General features: G+C 40.1%; 1 protein-coding gene across 2 annotated transcripts in view; it reads right to left on the reverse strand.

Annotated features, from left to right (window-relative positions):
• The window catches only part of ITK (IL2 inducible T cell kinase), a 62889-nt gene extending 42208 nt beyond the window's left edge, over window positions 1-20681 (reverse strand). For both annotated transcript variants that reach the window (XM_028106722.2, XM_028106721.2), the window contains exon 1: window positions 20392-20681. In XM_028106722.2, coding sequence (XP_027962523.2) covers window positions 20392-20529 — 138 coding nt within the window. In that variant the 5' untranslated portion in view covers window positions 20530-20681. The remainder of the gene's footprint in view (window positions 1-20391) is intronic.
• Between the last annotated feature and the right edge of the window lie 3682 nt (window positions 20682-24363).

Below are 24363 nucleotides of genomic sequence, written 5' to 3' on the forward strand. Positions count from 1 at the left end.
AGGGGATGTCACCCAATGGGATAGATTCTACTGTTAACTATCAGGCTCCAGGGCTAGTTAGGGAAAAGCTTTTGTGGAGCAGAAGCCTTTCACAAGTGCCTACAATTACACTTTCATTGATAATAGAGTTCAATTCAGCTATGGAACCAGCTGCAAAACACTGCATTACACCTTATCTTTTAGAAAGAGGTAGCAAATGGTAGTGAATTGGACAAAAGGTTGAAAAGGACTAGGTTCAAAGTTGGTTTCTGTTTCCTTATTGATTTTCTGTCTGGATGATCTATCCACTGAAACAAGTGACCTACTATTATTGTATTACTATCAATCTCTCCCTTTATGTCTATTACTATCTGCTTTATGTATTTAGGTGCTCCAGTGTTGGTTGCATAGATATTTACAATTGTTATATCCTCTCATTGTATTGGTCCCTTTATCATTATGTAGTGTCCTTCTTTGTCTTTTGTTACCATTTTTGTTTTAAAGTCTCATTTTGACTGATACAAGTATTGCTACTCTGGATTTAGGTGTGTGTGTGTGTGTGTGTGTGTGTGTGTGTGTGTGTGTGTGTGTGTGTGTGTGTGTGTCCATTTGCATAGAATACCTTCTCTCCTCCCTTCACTTTCAGTCTGTATACATCTTTGGGTCTGCAGTTAGTCTTTTGCAGGCAACATATAGATGAGTCTTGCTTTTTTTTATTTTGTCCCCCTATATCTTTTGATTGGCGCATTTAGACCATTTACATTTAAGTAATTACTGATAGGTGTGTACTTATTGCCATCTTGTTACTTGTTTTCTAGGTTTTTTTTGTAGTTCTCTGCAAAGTTGGCTCAACCTCTAACTAGCTCTGTGACTTTGGGAAACTCATCTCACCTCCCTGAACTTTAATTTTTATATCCACTAAGTGAGGATATATTTAATGCCTACCTTTGAAAGATTAAAGAATGGGCATATGTAAACAAATTACTTGGCTTATAACAGGTGCTCTCAATAAAGAGTACTCTCCCAGTTAAAGAGGTTAACGAAGTCCTAACTATGGTAAGAGAGCCATGACATCATAAAATTCTCCAGAAGTGAGCTCAGTTTGTACTTCCTATTTTTTTTGAAACCCAGCCTGGTTGCTGGTCTTTGCTGGGGCCAGAACTGAGATGAAAAAGGTCAAGATGTGAAAAGTATCCCTATCAAATACAGGGATGATTTGCGGTGTTTCTTTTTAAGTTTTCTTTCTAAAAACTACTTTATTCATTTTTGAAAGTACAGAAATTATCCATGTTCATTGTAACAAATAACATGGAAGTATGTTAAGAAAATATTTATAGTGTCATTCCACCCTTCTCCACAACCTTGAGGTAGCCAAGGTTAACCATTTGGAATGCATTTGTCCTTCCCACATACATTTATAGGATATATACAAACAAAAACAATCATCTGCTCCACACAGTGGTCTACAGCTTGCTTTTGTAATCTAAGGATGTATTAAAAGGCCAGTTTTCCCTTAAAAACCTCTGAAAACATGTATCCTTTGAGCTCAAAATATCTTCTCATTTGGAGCCTTCCACAGCTAGAAATACATGGCTTGGTTCTGCCCATAATCATAGTTCTTTAGGATGGTTAATCTGTTTTTTAAAAATAGAAGAGCACAAGGGAGCCGCCTTTCAGCAACCTTCTGCCACTGTGGGTAAACAGGGAGTCTGCACTTTGAGGTTATCTTGTTTTTTGACCTCTGTTGCATTATTTCCTTAGTAGTATACATAGTAAAATGCAACAAAAGGCTCATGGCAGTAATAGGACAACTCTGTTTGCAAGACATGTTTATCCTTGGAAGCCACTAAGTCCTGCTCTCCCTGAGAGTGAGACCAGGACATCTATCACCATATTTTTAAGGCATAGTGACAGGCTACAACAGGTGCTCAGTCAGAATGATACGAATGAAGGGCACTATGCTGAAACACAATTTAAACAATCTCAGTCAGATTTAAGGCTAATGCATTTAACTCTTCAGGAACTATTTACTGGGGGCCAGCTATAAGCTAAGTGCTGTTCTGAGAGCAAGAAATAGAGAGATGAACATGGTAGATCTTCTCGTGGAGCTCACAGTCTTGTTGAGAGGGCAGACAATACAAACAAGTGCCATAAAGAGAACAGAACAGGTTGATGTGACCAACTTGTGGATAGGGCAGGCCTGTCTGGGGAGAGGGCCTATGAGCAAAGATCAAGGAGTTGAAAAGGCACCAGAGATGATGTCTGGGGGTGTGGGGGTGGGTAAGCACCCTACACTGAGTTCACAGCAAGAGCAAAGCCCTAAGGTAGCGAAATTCTGGATATGTATTTGTTGTTAATAGCCTAGGATCATCATAATCAGGGTACAAAATGGAGGTAAGTATTAACCAGAGTTGTGAGTAGGGATAAAGATTCTGTGTGATGTTCTAAAGCCATGCTGTCCAAGAACAGCAGAATGGGAACCATATATGTAACTTAAAGATTTCTAGTAGCCACACTACAAGGAATGAAAAAGAAACAATAAAATTAATTTTAAGAATATATTTGTTTACCCTATTATATCTAAAGTATTATTTCAACATGTAATCAACATAAAAAATTAATGAGATACATTATTTTTTGTACTAAGTCCTTGAAATCGTGTATTGTAGAAGATATCTCAATTTGGACCCACCACATTTCAAGTGCTCAGCGGCCACACATCGCTATGGCTCCATTATTGGATGGTGTGGCTTCAAGATATCCAAGGAGGGCTTCTCCTCTAACCTCAGATTATCTCTCTTAATCTCTTAATATTCATTGACTTCAAACATGGGTTTTAAGAGACACTGTGTTAACAGCCTGTCAAGTGAGCTGGCTATTGGGTTTGTTCTTCTGTTGGAAAGGATTTCATGTTCCACCATCAAAACTCACTCTTTTTCTTAAATGAGTTCCCTGAGGTGGGTTGTCTTCGAAGTTCACAAGATCTGATACGTGGTAAACAAGAGTCCAGCTGTGCATCCCCCCAGCTGGGGACTGGGGAGTAGCCGGTCAGTGAGCTAAACACAGTTCCATCTCTGAGAAATGGTGATTGCCTGTAATCATCCCAAACAACTGTGCTATTTCTGAAAAATGCCAGGGTAAACTTTCCAAGGAAACCACACAAGAGCCATCAGGAAAAGAGAGACACCAAGTAAAACCTGCTCTCATTCTTACTTGTCATTCCATCCTCACTTGGCCTTTGTCTCTTTTCTTGGCCATGTTCAAAGCTACACTGTCTTCATATTCCAAAGCTTCCGCCTGGACACCTGATATGTGTCAAACACAACCCAACAAGATGCTAGTGTCTACATATTTGCACAAAGGCAAGCTTGTACACGCAGCTTTTATATCCCCTTTCTTTTTATGCTGATATATTATATAAAATAGAATTTTGGACTGTGAGTTTCAAAGAGAGAGGCAGGGAACAAAACCAAAATGAAGGACGATTCACATTTTTGAGCACATCTTATACTTCAGGCACTCAACAGGCCAGCGCCCATTTGACCTATGATCTTGCAAAGTACCATTGCCCCATATTGCAAGTGAGGACCTTGACATTCAGAAAGGCCAAGTCTCTTAATAAGTGGACTGGAAGGCTACAAGCTCAAGTCTATGACTCCAGAGCCTGAGAGCTTAACAACTATGTTTCATGGCTCTTGCACTTGCCCCGACTTTCCATAGGAGATTTTCATTCCCCAGACTCCAGCTGAACAATCAGTTGCATGCTCTATACTCTGAGCTGTGGTCTGGCAGACATTTGTCTGTGCCCTCTTTGGTCGTGCAATGCTTATGCTGGATTTGAAAGGGGGAGCACATTCTCTGTTTCCTCAGAATGATAAGTCCACTTTACTCCTATTAACATTGGCTCTTTTGCTGCTTGGCTAGTCCAACAAATGTGTCACTGAGAAGCTAGGTATTTGATACCTAAGAAAGAAGATATCGCCACCCTCCTGAAAAACAGCCGAATTTCACCTTTTTGCTTTGGAGAGGCAGAGTGGGAGAGGATTGGAACTTTCAGGTCCGGTAGACCTGCATCCGCCTGACCAGCTGTGCAACTTGAGGCAAGTGTCTCAACTTCTCAGTTGCCTTGTTTAAGTGAGAATGATCATAGTCCCTGAATCATTGGGTTAATTTAGAGGACTTAAAAAAACCCCCACATAAACCTACTCACAAAATAAACTCATTCAAATGCTAAGCCAATCACTCAAGTGTTATTTCCTTTCCTTCTCCAAATACTGTACATAAAATAAGACCTTGTTCACTTGTCTTTATGTGTCCACATTTTGGGGGGTGATTTTCTTTTGGGCAAATATGCAACCAGGAACCACCATTTGGGAGGGGCAATGTTAATTTTTAACTGGCAATACTGGTGATTTTGACATTCTGGAGTCATTTGTTTAATTTGTAATTATTTGTAAAATCAAGCCAAAACCACGAAAGGGGCCTATTTCCTGGTCTTCCCGACTATGTTACATTTGCTCTCAGAGGGCTTTTGCTTTCTGCTTTTCCCCCACTCGTCAAAACCTTCCCCAAATAGCCATTCACTAAGGGTTTAACTTACTGAAAGAATAAAGCTTGGCTTGTTTCAGAGGAGTTTGGATTAGGACCGATATTAGAGACTGAAGCCAAGAAAGACCTTCAATAATGGAATTTCAGGCATTAGCTGTATTTTTCAAAAGGCAGTGATGCATTTTAGACTTTTCCAGATCACACTATAAAAGTAGCCACATACTGCCTTAATCAGAGTTTCTTTATGATTGGAAAATCTTTCTGGTGATGATTCTAACAAAGGAATTTCAAATATTTTGCTCAGTGCCTCTTCTGGCCTGTAGTACATTGAACAAATCTGAAATCACACGATGACACATTTTTTTTAAAGTTTTTATTAATTTATTTTACAGGGAGAGACACAGCGAGAGAGGGAACATAAGCAGGGGAGTGGGAGAGGGAGAAGCAGGCTCCCCACTGAGCAGGGAGCCCGATGTGGGGCTCAATCCCAGGGCCCTGGGATCATGACCTGAGCCGAAGGCAGACGCTTAACGACTGAGCCACCCAGGTGCAATTGAAATTAAAACCTATGTCTAGTGAAATGAAACTTAAGTGACTGATTTGGAGGGTTGTCCCCTTTCCAACACACACAGCAGAATGCCAGTTCTAAAATGGGTTTTAGGGGTCTTCCTGGATTCTAGTTGCATCTTCTCTGCAAAACATGCTCAAGGTAGCCCATGAATTCACTCCCAGTCTCCCAACTCAACAGAAGTCTTTGATGACAAAGGGGACCTCGTGCTGCAGGGGAGAAAAGCAGAGATTCAGGGCTTGCAAAAGTCATGGTTTGAATCTCTGGGGTGACAAGTAGCACAGGGCAAGTCGTCTCAGTTCTTTGGGCTTAGCTGTCTTTGTTCTTCCTCATTCTTTTAGTTCTTGAGGAGTCATGGGTTTGCTGACAGCCGCCGTGCAGGGTCACTGTGACCTGAGCTACGGAAAGGCACCCAGCACATTGCCTGATACCCAATAAAGATGTGATCATTACTGTCTCAATGGAAAAAGTAGCATCTTCTAAAACACCAGGGCAATTTGGGATTAGCTGTTGCTGGCTCCTCTCTTCCCCTAACCCATATCCACAAAACTTTGCAGCCTGGGCTGACTTAAAGTCAGGGAACTATGATCCATCCCACACCTGTCTTCTTTTCTTTCCTCTTTTCTACAAGCCCTTTTAGTCATAGCTAAACCAGAGTCAAATGGCTTTCCTCACCTCAGCTTTTTGCAATGTGGTTTTCGATGAGGCTGGTTGTACTGTGGGGAAAACACTCTAACTTCCCTTAAAGTCTGCCATCTTGTCAGTAGTAGCACCCTGACTACTCAAGAGGAAAAAGTGGGGATTTTACTCAAAAAAAGAAGAAAAAGCAAGAAAAGAAAAAAAAAAAAAGATAATGGACTATACTCTCATATAGTTTCCAGTGGGAAATTTGGGATCCTTTCTTAAAATTATGAATGTATTTCTCACAAGATGCTATTAAGAGCAGACATTGCAGCAATGGTTCTGGTGTTTGGGAGTAGGAAGTAGAAAGAGAGCTTTGCTTTTTACCTCATATCCTTCTATACTGTTTCACTATTTTACCCTGAATATATATTTTTTATTGTATTTAAAAACAGTAATACTCTTGGAGCGCCTGGGTGGCTCAGTCGTTAAGCGTCTGCCTTCAGCTCGGGTCATGGTTCCAGGGTCCTGGGATGGAGCCCCGCATCGGGCTCCCTGCTCAGCGGGAAGCCTGCTTCTCCCTCTTCCACTCCCCCTGCTTGTGTTCCCTCTCTCTCTGTGTCTCTCTCTGTCAAATAAATAAATAAAATCTTTAAAAACAAAACAAAACAAAACAAAAAAACCCAGTAATACTCTTAATAGTAAGAAAGAGAGAAAGAAAGAGAGAGAGAAAGAAAAATTTCCCTTATAGGATTTATCCTATAGAAACATTTGCTCAAAATACATAAAGATGTAGGGAAAAGGATTTCACAACAGCATTATTTATTTCACTAAACCCTAGAGAAACTTAAATATTCACCAATAGACAAATGGTTAAATTACTTATGGTTCATCTATCCTGTGACTACTCTGTAGCCATTAACAAAGAGAAAGCAATTTATACAGAGGAACGAAAATATATACATTAACTGAAAAAAGCAGGTTTAGAGCCATAGATGGAGCATCATCTCATTTTTGGGAAAAGAAATAATAAAACATATTATTTATATTTATATTATATTTATATTTACATTATATTTATAATAGTATATGCAAAACTCAAGGAAATAATACAAAAGGAACACTGCTAATACCGGCTCTCACTTGTGGGTGGCACTACGGCAGACTTTCCCATATAAATTATATATTTCTGTAATATTTGAAGCTTTTGCAGTGAGCATGTAAATTTACTAAACAGAAAAATGAAAATAATATTTTAAAGCAGTTATAAATTTAAAAACAAAACACTGTACAATAACCTTGGCAGATGACTATGGGAGAGGGCTGAGAGGTACACGTCGAACGCTGGCTGTGCAAAATGATGTAGCTCTTTGCCTTTGTGACCTCCTGACCCCATTAGCAGTAAGTGGCAGCTAGGCAGCACCTGTCACCTGCTTTTCTATATCCATGGCAGTTCAAGTTCATGACAGGTCCTCTCATCTTCTTCTTGAGTGATAGCCATTTTCTCTGTAGATTCTAAAAAGGCAACTCTGTACATTTATGTGGGTATATTTATCTTAGAAGTGAAGCAATAATTCAAGAATAATTTCCAGGCCTGTTAGTTAAAGATATTAGTGATCCTAGCCTTAAAAAAGCATGTTTGTTTAGCTTTGCTTTCAAAGGGAAGCAGAGAGAAAAGGAGTTTTGTAGAAAGTAAGAGCAAGAAGCGAGTGCTATATGCCAGGGTGAAGTAGATCCTCCAGGTGCCCTGCACATTTTGTCTCTGCTCTGTGAATGCTCTTTCAAAACCTTCCTTCTTTCCAGAATAGGCTCTGTGGGTTTTTAATGAGTTTGAAAGAGTATGTTTTTCCATATACCTTTCCAACATTGGAGAGTCAGTAGTCAAAGCATATAAATTAATAACTTCACTGCGTTTCAGAAAATAACCCTAGCACAAAGGAGATGCTCAATCAATATTTGTTAATTGGTTGATTGAAGGAACAACAGGTAAGGATAAGTGTGCAGCAGAAAGTGATGAGTATGAACCCTATGACAAAACTTTTAATAGAGATGGTTTGAATAAGATTTCCAGAATGATTGGCCGGTGGATACAAATCTCTCAACAATGAAAATGTAGGTCAAAACTAGTCTGCACAAAGGAATAAACTAATAAAGAGGTCCTACAAATTACTAAGGAAAATACTAACAAGATTATAGAAAAACAGGCAAGAGGAATAGAAAGTGTTCTTAAATATATGAAAAAATGCTCAAACTTACTACAAAAACAGAAATGCAAATAAGTTATATACCGAGATACCATTTTTTAAACCTGTCAGACTTGCAAAGATCAAAACATATGGTAATGGTGTTGGTGAAGTTTTGACAAAGCAAGCATCTCACATGTGGCCCTGGGGAATGTTCATTGGCACAACTTCTTGGAGAATAATTTGGTCATGTTCAATAAAATAACAGATGCAAATATCCTTTGACACAGCAATTCCACTTCTAGAAAGTTCTTCTATAGACCAAGGCTTCTCAACCGTGGCACTATTAACATTTTAGGCTGGATAATTCTTTGTTGTGAGTTTGTCCTGTGCCTTGTAGGATGCTTAGCAGCACCCTGGGATCTGCCCAAAAATGTCAGCACTCCCCTCCCCAGTTATGACAACTAAAACATTTTCCAGACATTGCCATTGATGGGCGAAATCACCCATTATGGACATATTGACATAGAAAGTAACATACAGGTGAGGTTATTCATTCCTCATCATTTGTAATGAAAAAAAAATTGGAAAACAGACTACATGTCCAACATTAAGATAACTTCTTATCCATTCAATGAAATATTATGCCACCACAAAAAAAAAAATGAAGAAGCTCTTTGTATATAGTATGGTTTGTTTGATCTTTAAGAAGATTGCTAACAAACCAAAAGAAAGGCTAAGAAGTGTGTGTAGAGTATGCCATCGTTATATAAAAAGGAGGAAAAGAAGAATATTTATCTGTATTTACAAAAATGTGCATAAGGTATCATTGGGAGAACTGATAAGAAATTGATTATACTGATTGCTTTCAGGCCATGAAATGCTGTAGCTTAGGACAAGGGTGGGAGTCGGCCCTTGACAAACATTTTGTGACTGTGTTTAAAACATTTATGTGAATGTATTATCTATTCAAGCATTTTTAAAAAAATTAGTCTGTATTTTGCAGAAGATGGTCTAATAAAAGTGGCTATTCATACAGAGACCTGAGATCCAATAGGCATAGAGGCAAGGGGGGGCAAGAGTTCATTCCACTGACAGTTCTGTTTTGTGAACTAATATCAATTTACAACACAGAAGAAAGCAATGTGGACAGCAGTAACCTAATGTCATTGAGATTTATAATGGACTTTTCAAAAATTATACCAGCTTTCTCTTGAATTCAGAGGAATTTGGGGGTCAGACATTTGGGGCAGGAACCTCCCTTGCCCCTGAGTAGCAGCTTTCTAGGTAGAGCAGGGGGGCTGAGAAGATCTCTTTCGCCTGTCTCTTCCATGCTCACCTTTCCAAGTGCCCTGGTCTCTATGGATGCACCTCCGTGTCTCTAAATGTCCAGTGGGTTATTACATTTCACTCTCTGAGCAGACTGTCTGTTATTTAAAAGCAAAGAATCATGAAAGGTGATTCATGTTTTTATTCCATGGATTCAGTATTTCCAGTCTTCAGTTTGCAACCCACCCACGAAATTTCCACCGTTATGTGGTTCTACCAACGGGTACCATATACTTAATGCTGTTATTTAAATGGGTTGATTTTTCACTTCAACAAATTTATTCTAATTTATTCTAAAAGAAAGTTTTAAATTTATTCTGAAAGAGGGTGCCTGGGTGGCTCAGCTGGTTAAGCGACTGCCTTCGGCTCAGGTTATGATCCTGGAGTCCCAGGATCGAGTCCCACATCGGGCTCCCTGCTCAGCGGGGAGTCTGCTTCTCCCTCTGACCCTCTTTCCTCTCGTGCTCTCTGTCTCTCATTCTCTCTCTCTCAAATAAATAAATAAAATCTTTAAAAAAATAAATTTATTCTGAAAGAAAGTTTTAAAGCACCACCATACATTTAAAAATACTTTCCTAAAGTGAATTGTAATAAACGTATAACTATTAAATTAAAACTACATCAAAACCAGATTTGTCCATGTACCATCTAGTGTGCACCTTGTGGATCACTGTACCTGAAATTGGCCATAGCACCGACTGTGAAGAGGGGATGCATTTGGTGTTAGAGTCCTCAGTCTCACTTTCTGGGCCCCTGGTCCTGGCTTGTACCCCTATTTGGTGGTCTTTCCTGTATACCCCTCTGGGTATGCATTCCCAGAATGTTATTCTAAGAAAGTGCTCAATGAGGGGTAGCCGTTATTATGATTATTGAGTCTGGTAAACTAAACAGTGCTGAGGCTTATACAGTGTCTTTCCTTGGCAGAGGTCACCCCAGGAGCAGAGCCTCAGGTTTACAAGTTCATGAGCACATTCTGGTCAGCCCACAGAGGCCAGGTCGACAGAAGCACTCTCTGCAAAGTCACAGGAGACTGGTGAATTCACAAAGTCTCAGCGACAAACAGAATGACCAAGATGCTTGTTTCAGTTTTGCAGAGAATTCTCACGGAAGGAGATTCTACTTGGGCAACCAAAGTGATACCAGAAAAACACATGTTAGCGGGATCAAAGTATAGGGAATTATTGTAGCCCAAGGCGAGATGCTGCTTTTACACTTACTACCACTACTGTGACCTTGGGTGAATTTCTTAACTTCTCCATGTCTCAGTGCTCCCTCTCTAAGACAGAATATTACTTTTATCTTCTTCAGGGAACTGTGAAGATTACATGAGGAAAGTTGTAAGAATGTGTTCAGTCCTCTCCTTGCGGTGATGCTGGTTATGTTGTTGGTGATAATGTTGTGCTGTCATTCAGGTAAGCCTGGGGGTCCCCACCCAGGACCTCCATTACACAGAGTTGGAAACTCACCAATGAAATCTTTGCCCCAACTGTCTCTTCTCAGCCACAATGGTTTCTATTACACGACTTCTCAAACACAAACAAGCTTAGATTTGAAAGTACCCATTGAAGAACATTTAATCCAATTTTTATTATTTGTCCCAGATGTGTGGCCTAGGAAAACATAGTTAGCCTCTCTAAGCCTCTCCTTTCTCATCAACAAAAATGGGGATCTTTTGCAGAGGAGGAAGCTTTTTGGCACTCCTTAAATCCTGCTCTATATGTGGTGGGTTCATCTACATATATATAAGACTGACTTTAAATCAAATCATCTTATCCCTGTATAAAATATGTATCTTCCCTCTCTCTCACCATCACATTCAAAGCCTATAAAAATAGTGCTCTTGCAAATCACCACAACAATGGGATTCTTTCATTTTCATGGATTCCTTCTTAGAAGCATAGTCTTCTTTAAGGGTTCTGGCAACTTGTGGTGGCCCCATGCATTGCTTTAATTTCTGTAAGATGATATAGCAGCAAATGATAGAGGACGTAAAATATCTTATCCTATGACACAGTTGTCCCACACGCAGTACTAGATCGTAAGGAGCTGATTTTAAAAAGGAGACAGTTTTATGTTAGGTATAGTACTATTTTTCAGTGTTCTCACCATACCTGGAAACAACCTGAATGCCAAAGAATAGAGGATAAGTTTTCATCAATTTATTCAGGTACATAGAATAGATAAGTATATCTCCAAAGCGAACTAATTTGATCATGACAAAAATCATATGCATGAGAAAATGATTACTTTGGAGACCACATAGATATGTAGAAATGTGTCTATAAAAGAACAAATGAAGAAAGTAGAATATAAAATTGTCATGCATTATGATTATAATTACATGAAATTTATGTCTACACAAGAGCAAAGGTCATTCCCACAGATATCGTAAGTTGATGTCTTTAGACAAAAGAGTCACAGAGAACCCTTGGGTATAATTATTTTATTAATTTTTGAAAAATAGTGTGGGGATATGAATGTTTGCTGCTCTGTCTCTTGTGATTAATCAAAGTGGATTTAACTGATTCTAATCTGTCCTCAGTCTTTGCTGTTAATGGCCGCCTGAACTCAGTGCTGGACCTGAGGTCCTCAGTGTTGGTATACCAAGCACCTTTCCACCAAAGCACAGAGTAGGATGATTCCAAAGTATCCCCAGAAGAGGGATATTTGTCTATAAGATGTCAACAAGAACCTCTGTCTTGAACTCTGTATGTTCAAGTCTCTGTTCCTCACATAGGCCAAACTCTTTCCTAATTCAGATTCTTTACACAGTCAGTATCCTCTGCCTGAAATGCTTTTCCCCATTTCTTCCTATCACTGGATCTTTCTCATCCTTCAGGCCTCAGCCTGGATATAAATTCCTTCTCTGGCCACCTTTCTTCCCAACTCAGCCCCAATTACTGCTTAGTCTTTCCACAGAACCTACCACCCTCTCTATCTGCCCCATGTATTTATATACTTCCTTGTTGTCTGCCTTCTCCCCTAGCATGTAAGCTGGGGAGGGCAGACACCTTTCCTCTGTCCCTTACCACTGTACTCCTAGCACCTAGCCCAGAGCCTGGCCCATAGTAGATGCTAAGAAACGTTTGCTGAACAAATGAATGAATCTTTATATACTAAAAAAGAAATGTTTCCCTGATACAGTTTTAGGTTTAAAATAATAATAATAATACTAACTTTGGCACAAATAGATATAGTTTGGGGGGGAAAGTCCTATATTTGAATTTTCTATCATAAGCAGGTATAATTTCTGTGACTTTTTAAATATCAGAAAAGGAAAATATCATGAGAAGCTTGCTTATAAATACCTTTATGTTAGTGGGAATTATATGACGACATAAGACTTTGGATCAGGTTCTTATTTAATTAAAATACTGACAAATTTACTGAAATTTCAAGGACCTGAGCAGACACTAGATCTAAAAAGGGAATTTTAGAAGGGGGGGAATCTAAGGGGTAGACAAACCACGAGAGACGATGGACTCTGAGAAACAAACTGAGGGTTCTAGAGGGGAGGGGTGTGGGGGGATGGGTTAACCTGGTGCTGGGTATTAAAGAGGGCACGTATTGAATGGAGCACTGGGTGTTATATGCAAACAATGAATCATGGAACACTACATCAAAAACTAATGATGTAATGTATGGTGATTAACATAATATAACAAAATAAAATAAAATAAATAAAAAGGGAATTTCATATGCATGGAAAACCATTTCAGAGCTTCTATTTCTGTCCCCGGATCACTTTAGGTGAAGACCCATAGTGTCATGAAGTCAAACCCAGACTGACCTCCGAATGAAAATTAGGTCCTGGAAGATTTACTTTTTCAGTCAGCCTAATACCTCATGGAGTAGAAGAATTTATTACTAGTTGGTTAAGAAAATGGAAAGATGAGGATTTACTCTTTGGCACATGAAAACTTGAGAAAAGCTTTAAAATGGTTTTCTGCAGGATCCATTTCTGAGTTTAATGAAGACGTCCTATTTTACGTGGAGCTCGTACCTCAAGACACTGAGCTCTTGGGCTTTCCAGTTAAACCTTCCTTCCAGACCAGCATTCCAGACATTTACAGTATTGCTCTGTGGCCTATTTTTACTGCAAAGACTGGATGACGGATACACCACTCCCTGAACAGTAGGAATCAAATTTAATTTTAATGTGGGAGTATTTGCCTCCAAAACAAAAACTCTCTATCCACTGGCTTTCTCCTTAAAACATCAACATCACAACATAAAGGCAAAGCCAATTCACAAAGAAAATCCATTAAGGTGGACATTGAAACCGCACATTTTTCGTCTTGAGTGGCCTGAATTACAAAGTACTTCGCTTTGGATCCTTACTTCCCTTGGCCTCGCTACACATGGCCCACATTTTTTAGCTCCCCAATGCTCTTCTGAATTCAATTTGACTTTTGTGACCTTTGTTTTTTCCCTGGGTATTTATTGACCACTTGACACTTACTGTGTGCCCCGCACTGTTCTAGGTGTTTGTTGGTGATGCAGTGATGAGCAAGGTCCTCCAGTGGATGCACAGACAGAAAATAAACAGGGAATCACATCAATAAACAATAAATATGTGCAGATGCTGATGTATTGACGTATCTATGTACTTAGAAAAGAAAAAAAACAAAACAGGATCCCGAGAAAATATTTAAACAGACAGAAACAATACAGAACCAGCCCTGCAAAAAGCCTGGGGTGCTCCTGACCACAGGAATAACAAATGCAAGAACCCTGCACTTGTATGCCCTGGAGAGTGAGCAACCCCAAGTGTACCCCTCACTTGCCTTACTCTAATTCTGGCCGCGTCCAAAGGCCCTAGAAGAAGCATGAGCTTGGAGTGTTCAAGGCTCAGAAAGAAGGCAGATGTGGTAGAAGCCTGCGGGATAAAAGGATTGTGGTGTGAAATGAAATAGGAAAGGCAAGTAGGGACCCCTGGATGAAGAATCTTGTAGGCTATAGCTGAGGATTTAGTTAAATACGCTAAACTAAACAGCCATGGAAGGCTTTAAAGTCGGGCGTAAGCCCAGATTTATCATTTTAGAAGATCATTCTAGACGTTCTAGATGGATAATAAATTGTACGGAGCCTCAAGTGTCAGCGAAAGCCCAGCCAGAAGGCAACTCAATCACGCAGGAATGAGATGGAGAGACTATAACTGATGAAAATCTCAAGCAAAAATGCTCAGGTAGCTTTAAGAATATTATTGGCAAAGAGTTTAGCTGTAGAGGGGAAGGAAGGGTAAGACAGTGAGGAGGAAAAAGGAGAACAGAGTGCTTTGTTCTCCTAAAAAGAGTGTGTGTGTGTGTTAGGGGTGGAGGGCTGGCCCACCTGCTGGTTCCTACATGTGCCTCTCTGACTCAACTCTTAAAATTCCAACCTCCTGAAGCTTCTTCTTCCTCTTTCAAGGCTAGGCCATGAACTTCTACCTCCAGGGAGTCTTGTTTACTTATTCCTACACCAAGGACTCTTCTTTTTGAAGTTCTTTTTAACTTGCTTTGTTCTCTAGTCCTTTGGAATTGAGCTCTATTCTGTTAGGGGTTCATTTGTGTAACTCTAACCTCTCCAATGGTATCTATCCCTCATGTCCTTGCTCTTTCCCTCCTTTTCTTCCACAAATAATGAATGAGTGAGTAGTATTTGCCAGGCACTGTTATAGACACTGGTGATGCCATCTTCACCAAATTGGGTGCTGGACCTCATAATGCTTATTATAATCTAAAGGAGAGTGGGGGAATGATATTAGCACAATAATCGCTTTAACAAATGGGTATTGCAACTCTGGGATGTGCTCTGAAGAGAGGGTAGGGATGGCTAAGGCAGAAGATAATAGGAGTAGATGACCTAGTGCAGAGAAATCAGGGAAGGCTTTCCAAGCAAGTGACATTCAAAACGGGGGCCTTAAAGTTGAAGGAAATCTAATGTAGTTGGATCCCAGAGAGACGGGAGAAAAAGGGACATGAGTTGATATGGAGGACGGCCTGTGATTGATGCTGGGGCTGGGGCAGAGAGGGTGCAGGAGACCATTAGGAGGTGGTAGCAGTCCCAGGTGAGAGATGCTGGCAGCTTTTATGGGGAAGGTGACCATAGAAAATGGAGAGAAGATTCTAGAGGAAATTTAGGAGACAAAGCTTGCCACAACTCTCATTTCTTTTTGAGCACCTACTGGGGCTCCCTGAGCAATGAAGACAAAGATTTGTCCTGGACTATGTGTGGAAATGATAGAGCTCATGGCATGTGTCACTGCAGAAGATCCATGCCCTGGCTTGCTGATTTTCAGGACCGCCCTTTCCACTGAGGACTTCAGAGCAAGAAGGCATTGCACACTCTGCAATAACCCGGGGGAGGCCACAACTCCCCATGGGTCATGGGTCGCTACTGCTAATGGTAATAAGCACCATTTATCGGAGGGGGGGGCGGGGTGTAGGCCTTAGAGATATATGGCAGTTATTTAAATTCTTCCAGCACAGAAGTTATTGAAATTTTCTTTGCCTCTGCTACCTGCTCTGTAAATTAGGGTAATAGTACTTCCTAATTTATAGGGTGGTGGTAAGGATTAGATGAAAATAATCCACATTTAGCACAGTGACTGATACCTAGTAAGTGTTAAGTAAATATTAGTTACTATTATTATTGGAATAATGATAACCTCCCTCTCATTAAAAGGAAGCAAGATGAAGACGGAATGTTTAATCATTACAAAAAATGTAAATAGCTTTATATAGAGTCACATGGCCTTAAGCAACCTACGCAAAGCTGCATAGCTTATAAGTGGGGAGCTGGTCTTTGACCCAGATGTGCCTGACACCTGAAGCTATGTCTTTGACGGATGTGCAAGGAAAAGCGAAGAAAAGCAAAGAAAGGGGACCATCTCCCCATCTGCCATCTTTAATTTAAGAAGGATGCATGTTCCAAGAGATGTTTCTGCTGCTAGATCAGACCGCAGGCTAACGGGAAGAGTCCGTGCGGAGTGGAGACCCTTGACCAAACACTGACTAGCACGTGGCCTTGACAGTTTATCCTGCCCCACATACATGGAATGGCTCCCACACACTTGTGAGCAGCACAAGCTTGATCCCGAAGGTGCAGAGACATTAAAACAGGGAAAGCTTTGCAGTTCTCCTGAGGGTCCTTCCGAAGATTGAGGTGCTACCAGTAGGGCCAAGCTTTTCACATGCCTTTCTCATGAAATACTCAACATCGCCTGAGGTAGGTAGGATCAGGGTCCTCACTTTACAAATAGCAAACAGAGGCTTAGAGAGGTTAAATACCTTGCTTGAGATCCACATCCAGAAAGTGATAGAGCTGGAATTTGAATCCAGCTCTAGCTGGCTATACTGGCCTCACCAGTCAGTGATGCTTGTCCCCATCTATGCTGCCCCTTCCATCCCATGCTTACTGGAAGGACCCAAGGCCCTCCATTTCTCTTTGATCCCTGGAAAGGGTCTGGTCTCACTCATGAGCAATGAGGCATGTTGCCCAGCCGGTGATCACCTCTCTGGACATCATTTGCTTATAAAGCTGCCCAGTGTTGTGTTGGAGTTGGCTTGCTGTGGCCCATGGGGGCTGATGGTTAAATTTTGAGGAATTCTGGGAGCCAGTAGATATCACAACGGTAGTTTGAAATGGGCCATGATGGGAGTATTTACACCAGAGAAATCAGCAAACACTATGGACTGTGGCTCCCTGATACTCTCCGCCACAACGACCAGCACAGAGTTTTAAACCTTCACCAGCACACTACGGGGCCCTGATCTCATTGTCGTCTGCTAAAGAATGCCAGGCATCACAGACCACTTGGCAAAGAAACTGGCAGGCACAGGGTGGTGTCTGCAAGTATGCCTGCCAGTGAGCCAGGACCTGCCAACTGCAGGCTTCCTTCTGGCCCACTGCAGCACGGTGAAGGTGCTTCCTGGCTCCACTGAAGATGCTTGCACATTTCACTACCAGACACCAGAACCAAATCCATGTTAAAATAAGAGGCTCCATCAGGATGGACGTTTAGACATATGGATATTTAAAGTTAGAAAAAACATACTTTATGTGCAGGATTACAGAATTTTTTTCTGAGCAGGTAGGATTATTTTTCATATGATGTCATAAATCCACAGAATTTTAAAACTGCAAGGAACATAATTTTACAGATAAGAAAAGAGAAAAAGAAGCTGTGACCCTGAGAGGGACAGTGGTTGGCTCAGCATGCCACATTGCATCATGCATACATGTCTCTCTCCACAGACTTGGCGTTTAGTCACCAAATAGAAAGAACCCAGGCCCCTGATGTTAGCCTGACTTTGAAGAATACTTTAATGTTTTCCTTCATCTGAAAATGAGTATGTTATGCCACCCTGCTTGCTCCTTCAGAGACATGATGATGTTACAAATAATGGCTACTTTTTACTAGGTGCTTATTAGGTGCTTACTAGGTGTCAGGGCTTATGCTAACTACTTCATAATTAAGTTGAACTCTATGAAATTGCTAATATCTGGCCTTTTTAAAAAAAATTTTATTTATTTATTTGACAAAGAGAAACACAGAGAGGGAGGGAACACAAGCAGGGGGAGTGGGAGAGGGAGAAGCAGGCTTCCTGCGGAGCAGGGAGCTGGATGCAGGGCTCGATCCCAGGACCCTGGGACCATGACCTGAGCCAAAGGCAGATGCTCAACAACTGAGCCACCCAGGTGCCCCAATATCTGGCCTTTTTTGATCTACTGAGTAGTAATTTCAAATAGTTCAGTCTAAATGCATTCTATCTGTTAATCTTTACCATATTCTCATGAAATGAGTACTATTATCACACCCACTTCACAGATGATAAGACTAAGGCTTTAATTTTTTAAAAAACGTTTCTTCCCATAAGCATTATGCTATTGTTACCTATAGGTGATATGTAGTGCACACTTGTGTGCAAATCAATGGCTCTAAACAATGGAACATACATAGGGTATGAATAGTAATAGCTCACATACCTTACTTCTCAGTGACTTTGGATAAATTTCTAACCAATGATTTTTATATTTGAAGAAATGCTTTTATCAATGTTGTATATGAATATAAGCCATAGGCATTAGAAAACAAAAAAATTGATGTTTGTGCACTATGTATCTACTATATCCCATATGGAAATGTTAGGAACTATAGCTTAAGGTTCCCCAGAATTAAGCATCCCGGAATTTTTTTTTTAATACTTAAATGAATAAGTGAGGTGCACCTGGATGGCTCAGTTGGTTACACGTCTGCCTTTGGCTCAGGTCGTGATCCCAGGGTCCTGAGATTGAACCCTGCATGGGGTTCCCTGCTCAGTGGGGAGCCTGCTTCTCCCTCTGCCCCTCCCCCTGCTTGTGCTTTCTCTCTCTTCCTCTCTCTCTCAAATAAATAAATAAAATCTTAAAAAAATAAATGAATAAGGGAGTGATTTTACAACATTGCCTATATGCAAATTATAACCAATAAAATTCGGAATCAAGACCATTTGGTTGTGTGATTATTTGCAAATAATATTGTACTAAATTCACAACCAAACAGCCCACAAACAGCAACACTGCTCAAAAATAATCAATACTAACTAAAGCTGATGATACCTGGAAAACAAATGTCAGGAAAATTAATTGGAGAGAGCTGTAAAATGGGCTTTGAAAAAAATATTTAAAAGAAATGACTGCTCTTTCAATATGAAACAAGAAGTTCTAGTATCACAGGAAGAGAGAAAATTGACCGATGCCATGTGATTTATCAGCTGTGTATGATAAGTCCTCCAAGTTGACTGCTAACCCTCTGTTAACTTAGTCAACAAATACTTACTGAGTATCTAGCAAAGGGCCCCAGGCCATAAATAATTCCATATGCCTTCAGATTGATTACTGACTGTTTTCAATACGAGTCTGCTGAAGATGAGCATGTCTAAACCTCTAAAGAAGAAGCAGTCTGATTTCACCTGCAACATCCATAGGCTCCATACCCAGCCTGGCCTCCTCCAGGGCTCCATTTCATTGAACACTTCAAACCCTGCTCTCAAAAGATTCCAAACTCATGCCAAAACCTACCAAGTCAGATCCCAACAAGGAATGGGGATGCCTTTGTCTCTAAGTGACCACCAAACACCTAATGTCACTTCCCCTTCAGTAAAATATCAGTGAAAACCCGTGCTTTCCCTCCCTAATGATGGAAAAAAATAATACAATGACATAGTAAGAAGTCACACACATGCTTTGAAAATTTGCTGAGAAGGGCTCAACAGGTGCTGGAATTTTTAAAGAAGAAAGGAATGTTGTAGGTAGTATTTCCAGATCTTTCATGTTGGAAAGAATCTGATGCAAAAGGTAGAGATATTTGCCCAGCTCAGTCACCTGGAGAGGAGTAGAGTTTGGTCTAATAACAGTATTATTATCAGTGATAATAAGGGCAACAGGAACAATCGTTAACAGTATCACTGATGTTGTGGAATATAAGAATATCTCTAGGTATAAAAAAAGACTGACCTAGCTAAACAGCTGTACTCTTCTGGATAAGAACCCCTGGTCTATACTGTATAACACTGTGACAGCCCCTGTCTCCTGCCAAGTTTTCCAAGGGATAAAGAGTTTTACCATTGGACCTTGCAAATTTTAGATGATTAAATGCCCGGGGAATATTATTCCAAGATATTAAGTGAGTAATGACCATTGGGACAAACAGAATTAAATTAATAAAAACATTGACACTGAACTTATCACTTAACCATTCCAAGTATCAGTTTCCCCCACTATAAATTAAGGAAACTGGGCTAGATCATCCATCCCTTAGGTCCCATTAAATGCTAATATTTTATTAATCTATGTCCCATAAAATCTAGTATATTTCAGATGAAGTTCAAATTCTATCCAATCATAACACTTGCCACATAAAATATTATAATTTTAAATTAAACTTAAACTTGCAGGAAAAAAACACTAATGAATATTAAACTTATTCTTTTGCAGATTTTAGAACTAAAACCACCTATACAACCACCCCACCTCTGGACTTTTCCCCATTCTCTTCTGATGACTCTTATTGTTTTTTAACAAGCATGTCTGTGCCTCCTTTGGCTTTACTTTATTCCACGTATATCTTCATAATTCAGCCCACCCTAAATAAAAAAAAAAATACTGTTTAAAAAAAGACAAGACAAAGCGCTCACATACCCCATGACGGTTCTCAAAGTACGCCAGGCTGGTTTTGGTTAAAACAAAGAAACGGACTTTGAAGTTTGAGGGAGAAGTTCTTCTTTTTTGTTGTGATTTCTTGATGAGCTGTTCCTCCAGGAGGATGAAGTTGTTCATGATCCAATTCTTGGGAAGTGATGCACCCTGGGCATCACCCCGTGGCACGGCCAGTGGAGACCGCCTCGGGCACAAGGCACACGCTCGGGAGGCAGTTGATTTTCAGAGAGCTGTTAAAAGGCCTCTTGCCTTCAGTGTTATCTTTCGATCAGTGTTCAGTCAACAATGTGGAGCTTCTCCTCTGATGTCAAAGGCTATAACCACATCCTTTCGAAATTCACAAAACTAAGAGATGTATGTAAAATCTATACATACCCTTTGCTGTATGGTTTGGAAATGATATATGAAGACTCTTAGACTCAAAATGATGGGAAGCATTAGAGTTTCATCTTTACAGTCCTTGGGTTAGCCCGGCTGACAGTTAAGGCATGTTGCACACGGGGGTAGGGGGACACAGGCTCTGGAGCCAATGGGTATAGTTTGTGTGTTAGTTTCTTCTTGCTGCTGCAACAAATTATCATAAATTCAATGGCTCACAGTTTATTATCTTATAATTCTGTAGTTCAGAAGTCCCAAATGGGTCTCATTGGGCTAACATTCAGGTTTCAGCAGCCCTGCGATCCTTTCTGGAGGATCCCTAGGGTAGAATCTGTTTCCTTGCCCTCTCAGCTTCTAGGACCACCTGTATTCCTTGGCTCGTGGTTTCCTTCTTCCATCTTCAAAGCCAACAACAGCTGGTCAAGTTCTCTCACCTTATACAACCGTAAGTTCTTCTGTCTCCCTCTTCCAAATTTAAGGACCCTTGAGCTTACTTTTTACCCTGGGCCTGCTGAGATAATCTAAAATAATCACCCTATATTAAGGTCAGTTTATTGCAACCTTAATTCCATCTTCTACCTTAATTCCCCTTTGCCATGTAACCTAACACATTCACAGGTTCCAGGGATTGGGCATCAACATTTTTAGGGGATCCATTATTTATCTACCACAGTGTGAATTCTGGCTCCACCACCTAACTAGCTGTGAGACTCTAGGAAAATTACTCAAGAGCTCTGAGCCTCAGGTTTTTCATCTGTGAAAGGGGATAACAGTGTCCCTATACAAGGCACTGCAGGGTTGCTCTCTGGTTTCCTTGCCAGTCTCATTTCACAGCTTGCTCACCCATTCTCATTCCAGCCCCCATGCATGCCCCTTACACCACTTCGAACATCTGCTTGTTTTGCCTGAAAACAGCTTCTCTCCCCTGCTTTGCCTGTTTTAACTCTAAATGATACTGCAAGTCTTAGCCTGCATGTCACTTCCTCAGGGAAGTCTTCCGGGCTTTCCTAAGTCAAATTTGCCAATTATATGCAGATGATCCCTTATACCTTTCTCTTGATACCCATTATGGCAGTTGTCATTGTACATCTGGAGGGTGATTTTTGCATTAGTGTTTCTCTTCCCCACTATTCTACAAGCTCCACCATGGTAAGGACTATGTGTGTTTTGCTTACTGTTATATATTCAGCAACAATCACAATGCCTGGTTCATATAAAGGATGTTAAAAAAAATGTGTCGAATGAATAATCATCAAACTGGGTTAGACAGTTAAGAGACAATGACCATAAAACACTTAAGAGAAATATATTGAGTTTATTGTTTTTTAAAGTTTAAATGAAAGCCCATAGGAGTTACAAATAGATGATTACTTTCCTATCCTAAAACTTAGTGGAAGAGCAGAAAACAAGTATGAATGGCATAAAAAAACAAAACATGTTTGGGCTTTGAGGCAAAGAAATTGTGGTGGAATCCCATTTCTGTTATTTACTAAGTTACTTCTCTTTGAGTAAGCTACTTACTCTCTCTGATCCTTAGTCTTCTTGTAGCCTCCTTTTGAGGACTGAATCCCATAAACTCTGAATGGTAGGTGCTAGTTACATATCTTGCCTTAGAAATAGTACATGGTTGAAGTATATGTGAGCCTTACTTCTGGCATGAAGTGAATAACCAAGAAATATCAGTGGAAGCAGAGATAGTGTATACTGGACAGGGATAAATAATGAAACAAAATAATCATTATTGCTGGATAGGAGTGCAACCATCTAAAATTTTCTGTTTTGAATGTAAATTATCAGACTACAGCTTAATTTCATTTCATATAATGGATGCTCCAGCATAGTCAAGACACTCAAGAGGGCGGGGAAGGGGGATACTTTACATGATCCCCTCTCCCACATTCTGAGGTTTTAAGACATGTGTGGAAATACACTGCTAAAAGATGTATTTTTTTTTCCTCTCTGAATATGGGCTTGACGCAGGGAATGCTGTTTTCTCTGAACAACTACTCCCCCCGCCCCTTCCTTCTGAGTAACTGACTTCATAAAGCTGATCTGGGCATATGGCTTCTAGAATAAAAGCTACATTTTTCAGTCACAAGACTATTTTTTAGCCAACAGAACATAGCAGATGTGATGAGCGCAACTTCCAGGGGATGTCCTTAATGGCAGTCATCATACTCTTTTCCTTCTCTTTTTCTTCCTTCCTGCTGACTAGAATGTGGCTATGATGGTTGGAGCTGGAAGAGCTATTTTATATCATGAGGTGAAAATTGCACGTTGAGGACCACAGAGGGTAAGGTAGAAAGAGCCGTATTTCCTAATGACCTTCGATCCTCCATGCCAGCGTGGAATAAACTTTTTCTTTTTTAACATAAAGAGAAATAAAACTACATTTTCTAAGCCTCTGTTATTTTGAAGTTCTGTCACTAACACCAAATCTAGTGTTAACTAATATAGTACTATATTTCAAAATCGACTGTAAACTCCTTTGAGAAGTGTAGATTTATACTTATTTGGTTCAGGTTGAAAGATTTACTGACTTCACAAAGTGTTCTCATCTGGGAAAGCAAAATATCATCAGTAACTGTTGTAATAGGTGCCTTTCATTTGCCAAGTCTTCATGAAGTGCAATCATAAGTAATTTTATTCTCTTTCTCATAATACACTCAAGCCCACTCACTGGGATTTGTCTTTGTCCTCATCTAAATGTAGCCTTAAGAGGCCCAATATTTTCTCATAACTTTCAGAAAACATTCATAAAAATACAAAATCCCTTTGTTTTGTTATGTTTTAGGATTTTATTTATTTATTTATTTGAGAGAAAGAGTGTGTGTGAGCAGGGGGAGGGGCAGAGGGAGAGAGAGAATCCCAAACAGACATGCTGAGCACCGAGTGCAGAGTCTGATGCAGGGCTTGACCCCAGGACTCCGAGATCATGACCTGAGCCTAAACCAAAAACTGGTTGCTTAACCCCCTGAGCCATCCAGGTGTCCCCCTTTGTTTTGGTTTTTAAAAGTCCAATTCACAGAAGCTAAATTCAAGAAGGTCCCCCTTGTCAAAGAGGGAACAATTTGGGCATCAAAAACAGTAACCACCATGGATTGAAGAGCAGCCAAATGTTAAAATCATGAGTTCATAAGATGCTTAAAAAGAAAAAAATCTCAACCTTTTGATCACTTTTGTAGGATGCTGGAGAATAAATTTATTATTCTAAAAACCAGAAAACAAAGAGAAAGAATAAAACATGTCTCCTGTCTTTCTTGAAGAGCTATATCTCAGTTTAGTATTCAAATATTTAATAAGGGAAAGTCTTTCTTTAGAGGAGAATATCAACTAATACATGAAGAGGGAGTGATAGAATACTGCCATCGTGCAATCCCAATGACACAATGGATTTAGGCAACAATCATCAGGGGCTGCTAAAATCATTATGTGAAAAGCCAAAAGGAAAATTTATAGTTTATACATTCACTTGATAACACTGTAATGTACTGATGAATTTTAACATCACAGAAAGAGAAACAACCAGACATATTATGTTTCCTGATATGATGCAATAGGAAGTACACAAAACCA

Source organism: Eumetopias jubatus, unplaced genomic scaffold (assembly GCF_037043125.1).
Source record: "Eumetopias jubatus isolate StellerSeaLion01/CBP00866 unplaced genomic scaffold, mEumJub1_p1.0 scaffold_5, whole genome shotgun sequence".
Classification (NCBI taxonomy): Eukaryota; Metazoa; Chordata; class Mammalia; order Carnivora; family Otariidae; genus Eumetopias; species Eumetopias jubatus.